Here is a 5,793-nt window from a genome sequence, read left to right as displayed (position 1 = left end):
AGGAAACCAGTACCCTAGGCTATTGATACGCTCCACTGAGTACTACAGGAGCAGAACATACCCCAGTCAGGCAGGTTTATAAAACAATCAGTTTTCAACCTAACCCAGTCAGTTTAGAACATAACCAGAGAAACCAATCTTCCATAATTGGTTGCTGTCAATGGATCTATTTATGGTAAGTTATTAGCAAAGTTAAAGTTTTCAAAAAGTAGGTCAAACTCCAAGGTCAAGGTTATAGGGTAGAAAATGTTGGTACCTACTGAAAGGTCTTGTTACAAGGAATACTCATGTGAAATATCAAAGCTTTATTACTTACTGTTCAAAAGTTATTAGCAAGGTTAAAGTTTCAGACAGAATTACAGAATGACAGACCGGACAAAAACAATATGCCCCCCGATCTTCGATCTTGGGGGCATAAATATCCATAACTTCCTTTAATGTTAAATTATTTCAATAAAAATTACAGGTGCACAACTTAGTTATACACATACTATATATACAAAGTTTGAATCAAATCTGTTGACTGTTTTATAAGATATTCTCTGGAAAATAACATCCCCTCAAAATCGAAAAAAATATCCATAACTTCCTTGAATTTCAGTTAGTGCCACGTCTAAATTCAGCTACATACATTTCTGTTTTAGTGCATCTTTCATTTGCCTCTTCATAAGTGAGTCCAGTGCTTATGCAAACTAAGTGTATCATGGCCTCTTTCAGAACAACAAATTGTAAGTACTGATGTCCCATTCTGTAAATAATTCAGAAACAAGAAATGTTTTAAAATCATTAACCTATGCCCACTGTGTGGAAATATTGAAAAATACAAACAAACGGAACATGGCCTCTAATGAATAATATATCAGAAGGAATACTTGCAAACTTACAAAGGATAAGCAATAAAGATTTGCTCGAGTAGTTCATTTTTGCAGTCAACAAATGTGGAGTAACGGGAGAAAATAGATCTGAAATGAAAAAGTACTTTTCTTTAAATGAAGGTAGCAAAATCAATTCAATAATGGTGATAATGATATAAAACAATATGTCCATGGCCCACAATGCTCACTTGAATAACCCCAGTCCTACTGTTCTTCACAATATCATGTTTCAAAGATTTTTCTTTTGTCTATTCTCATGAAAAATTCTGGGCTTCATATTTTGATTCCATTCTTGTCGCAAAGTATCATGACTTAACTAAACATGAATCCATACAACATGGGGATGCTCCATTATCAATAGGACTATCGGGGCCCTGCTGTTGTTATGATGATTATATTTTTAAATAATCCATTCTATTTTTTCCTTTTCTTGAGTATCTCACCCTTCACTTTATCATACTTGAACTCAATTCATCTAATAATACCATATGCCAAGTTTTGTTGAAATTGAGGAAGTGGTCCTTGAGATAAGAAGTCAAAGAGGAAAATAACTAACACACACACATATGGGCAAATTTCAATCAGAGCCTTTGCCTAAGGTGAACTAAAATCTGCAAAAAATTAACCTACTGTAATGCATATTAGATATCTTAATCATACAAATTAACTGTTACACATGATAACTACATACAAGTTATTCAAGACTGATGTATCTGAAAGTTTCTGAGAAATAGTCATTTTAAATGTTTTATCATATTAAGTATATCCCCCCCCCCCCTCAAATAGAGATCAGCATACCCTGGTAAAAATTTGCTGGTGCACATCATTTCATAAAGAAAATGTTGAAGGTATTCTAATTCCTACACAATTGAAAGAAATAAAATTAATTACACATTTAATATGTTAATGTCACAACCTTTTCTTGCTAAAAGATGAATGGGACATACATTTCCAAATACAATGTATGTTCATTTGACAGAAGACTTTGGCGGACTTTTGAAATGTGAATTATGTTATTAAGGTTTGTGTATTTTGAATTCAAGGTCAATAACTCTTTCAAAAATAGTTCAACAAAGCTCAAACTTGATCTGAAACCCAGTTGTCGGAATTGCCAGATGAAATCTGAAAATTTTCAATGCATGGATGGATGCACAGACTGATCACTATAGGGCTCCCATCTATAGGCTGGCCCTAATAATGTCATGCTTCTGAAGTAAAAACATGCTGACTAAAGTTGAAAAGAAACCATCTTTAAGAACACTCATGCACTTCTTACCTCGGGTTGAATATAATTGGCTCCAAAACAATATTTTACAAAATTGTCCCTGTAAACCTTTTCAGGGTTGTTCATGAATTGATGATGCCGCTTATGTTCAACCTTATCACTGAATATAAGGACAAACGATTTACAAATTAATCTGCTATGATTTGCATCATCGATTCGGACAAGAAGGAGTTTTAGTGATCTTTATCATAATTCAATTGACAGATTTTGTATTTTGTACAGAAATTCAAATTTTACAACAATCATGCACAGAGGTCAATATTCATGGTATAGAAGAGGTGCATGTAGTACACGAGGGAAGAAGGCGCAAGGAGGGGAGGGGGGGCGAAAAGATACATATGTATTCACATACATACACAATATGCATACAAGAATGTGTATTTAAAATTAACAACAGCTAATTATGAATTTTCCAACATTTCTTCTATAAACAGGTATAGATTGGTGATAATATCATGTTTAATGGTAGCTAATTCCATACAAGTACACCTGAGTAGTGAAGAGCGTTTTCAAATAAGATGTTTGATGTTCTGGTAAACAAAAATTATCATTTAATTCGGAATGCAGGGAATAGATCTCGTAGATATGCGGGGTTCATACCATAAAAAGTTTTGTACGATAAAATACACTCATACTATGTAATCAATTCAAATACATTTAACCATCCTAATTTTTCATGATTTTGATGGCTCATCAGGTGGTACGTCAAGAATAATTGAAAACTTACCATTTGGTTAAGTTGCAGTTCATAATGTCTCTAACAGTTTTCACAATGCTGTTTACCTGCATATACATGTATGTGCTTATGTGTATTATAATATCAGAATGTAATATTTAAAGATTTATGTACAATGTACGTAATAGATTATACCAATATAATGAACATTATGCAGTTTCTTTGCGAAGACATTTTAAACAGACTTACATTTCTTGAGATGAAATCTGTATTAATTTCTGAAAATGTAAAGGCATGACATCAATATCACTCGTTATAGGTCATATTATTGTTAAACCCCTAATAAACAGTGTTGTGAATTCTTTTTTGGCGCCCCCAGGATGTTGTGAATTCAAGACTGTATATTCGTTAACTGTGTTAATTACTATTTCTCTCTCGCACAAACAGTTCCTATGTAATTTCTTATGAGAAAAAAAGTCCAACATTAAAATAGTGTTACTTATTATGCCGAGAAGTCTTTTAGAAGAATACTACTATGTACTAAACAGAATTTTTTTAAAATTTGACACTATGAGACAAGTTAGCTAGCTGGTGTTTCTATAATCTAACCTACCAGAAGAACAAGTTGCATCATCATTGTCATTCTGCCTGGCATCATCAAGAATTGTCTGCATGGTTTCATTGTCATTCTGCCTGGCATCATCAAGAATTTTCTGCATGGTTTCATTGTCATTCTGCCTGGCATCATCAAGAATTGTCTGCATGGTTTCATTGTCATTCTGCCTGGCATCATCAAGATTTGTCTGCATGGTTTCATTGTCATTCTGCCTGGCATCATCAAGAATTGTCTGCATTGTTTCATTGTCATTCTGCCGGATATCAGAGTACATAAAATAACTTTTCTTTCTTTTCTGAAATAATTTTTTAACATATACGACATATTTCAGTAATAATTGATCTTATAATACATACATACTCACACACACACAATATATACTGTACGTGTAACTAAATAATATGCCTCAATACAGGAGCATAAAACAACAGTACTGTCATGTACTGATCCTGCATCACAAAATTCATACCTTTAATGGATGTTTTCTTAAATCATAATGGCCTTCCTTTTGAGTCTTCAATAAAAACAAACAAAATTAATGAACACACTGTATGTAGGTGTAAGTGTACTAATACATGAATCTCTAAACAACAGGCCCATGGGTCACATCACTCACCTTGGTCCATATTTAAAGATTTTCCCTATATACTCGCATGAAATTTTTTATCTCCTATTGTGGCCCCAACGTACCCCCAAGGGCCATGATTTGAATAAACTTGAATCTACACTATGTCAGGACACTTTCATGTAAACTTGTACTTTCCTAGCCCAGTGGTTATTAAGGAAAAAATTGTTAACGATTTTCCCTATATATTTGTATGTATTTTTAAAATAAAAGTCTTCTTGAACTTTGATCAATATGACGGGAACTTTTAGGTAGCAAGTATTTCACAATAGTTTGGTGCATGGTTAAAGTTCTTGATATAAAAACAGACGGAGAAAGAACAATACACCATATGGTGGTGGTGGGGGGTAATAAACAAAATCTAACAAGAGTACCGCAAACGGTACATAATACGCCCGTGAAATGCTTACATAGGGTGTTTTTCTTGTGCTATAAGTTGTATTACTTTGCTTCAGGTAGTATCAGCCATCATGAGGCTGTGACAAACTTTCATATGAACAAAGGGTCTTAGCTTAAAAATCGAGATTTCCTCAAATGGACCAAGTTCAATAACCTGTAATTTTTTCAAAAATTGAAGAAAATCAAAATCCTTCCCCAGATGCACATCTTCAATACCCATACAAACACTCCACAAAATAAGATGGTCCTCACTTGAAAACTGTGGGAGCAGTCGGACAGACAAATTATGTACCCTCCATAGAATATTAATTTCCAAATAGACAAAGTTCAACAACCTGTAATTTTCTCAAAAATTGTAGAAAATCAAAATCCATCCCATGTGCACATCTTCAGTACCTATACAAACACTTCACAAAATAAGAAGGTCCTCACTTGAAAACTGTGGGAGGAGTTGGGAAGACAAATTATGTACTCTCCATAAAATATTAAATTCCAAATAGACTAAGTTCAACAACCTGTAATTTTCTCAACAAGGTCCGGACAGACAGACAGACAGACGGACGACGCCATACCATAATACGTCCCGTCTTCATCCTGGAGCTTACGGTTCGGTTTGTATCCTGCCCACAAGGTTTTCCTAATAAGTGATACTACGATGGTTGCAATAATTATGTAAATTAAACGCAGTGCTAAATGGAATCAGGATAATATATAGGGGCGATTTCAAGGTAACAATATAAAATTAACATCACCTTCGCTCAAACTAGATATGATAAATGCAGAGGAATTTGATATGAAAAAGAAATAATATATGATTATATGATAAGCATTTGACAAGAAAATTTTCATATGTACTGCTTATCACTTGATAACGGTAGTAAATAACGACATATTATTATGACACTTTCCCCGCAATACAGCTGTAAGAACTTGTACAGTACCAACCAGACCCAACCTAACACACAAGCAGTCCCAGAAAGCAGCACCAGGGACTGTTCTCTCAAAAAGTGGGACTGCTCTGGGACTGCCCTGGGACTGCTCTAGAAAGCAGTCCCAGCGGTCCCAGCAGTCCTCGGGAATGTTTTCTGGGACTGCTGTGTTCAGTAAATCGTGAATGAATCACGCGATGTTATGATTGACAGAAAAGCCCCGCCCACGTTGTATTCAGAATATACAAAATCACTGCAGTAGATTTTTCACCGCTTACTGACGCACTTTCACTAGAGAACTAGAGAAAATAATGGATGGAAATAGAATAACAAAAATGTCTCCCTACATTCGGCTTCGGATAATTTTGATGAAAGATAATGGACTGAA

At 34.5% G+C, this 5,793-nt stretch overlaps 1 protein-coding gene across 3 annotated transcripts; it reads right to left on the bottom strand.

Moving 5' to 3' along the window:
• Positions 1–230: 230 nt before the first annotated feature.
• On the bottom strand, positions 231–4,036 carry LOC125678389 (uncharacterized). 3 transcript variants are annotated; one of them, XM_056160070.1, is made up of 8 exons: positions 3,922–4,036; positions 3,450–3,705; positions 3,086–3,114; positions 2,888–2,943; positions 2,152–2,260; positions 1,674–1,735; positions 885–962; positions 231–748 (listed from the first exon to the last, which is right to left on the bottom strand). In XM_056160070.1, the coding sequence occupies exons 2-8, from the start codon at positions 3,688–3,690 to the stop codon at positions 598–600; spliced, it is 726 nt and encodes a 241-aa protein (XP_056016045.1). In that variant the 5' UTR covers positions 3,691–3,705; positions 3,922–4,036; the 3' UTR covers positions 231–597. The 3 variants fall into 3 exon arrangements, with proteins under 3 accessions (XP_056016045.1, XP_056016044.1, XP_056016046.1); XM_056160069.1 differs by lacking the exon at positions 3,922–4,036 and having other exon boundaries at positions 3,450–3,762; XM_056160071.1 differs by lacking the exons at positions 1,674–1,735; positions 3,922–4,036 and having other exon boundaries at positions 639–748; positions 3,450–3,763.
• Positions 4,037–5,793: the final 1,757 nt, after the last annotated feature.

Source organism: Ostrea edulis, chromosome 3 (assembly GCF_947568905.1).
Source record: "Ostrea edulis chromosome 3, xbOstEdul1.1, whole genome shotgun sequence".
Lineage (NCBI taxonomy): Eukaryota > Metazoa > Mollusca > Bivalvia > Ostreida > Ostreidae > Ostrea > Ostrea edulis.
This window is presented reverse-complemented; position numbering and strand designations above follow the sequence as displayed.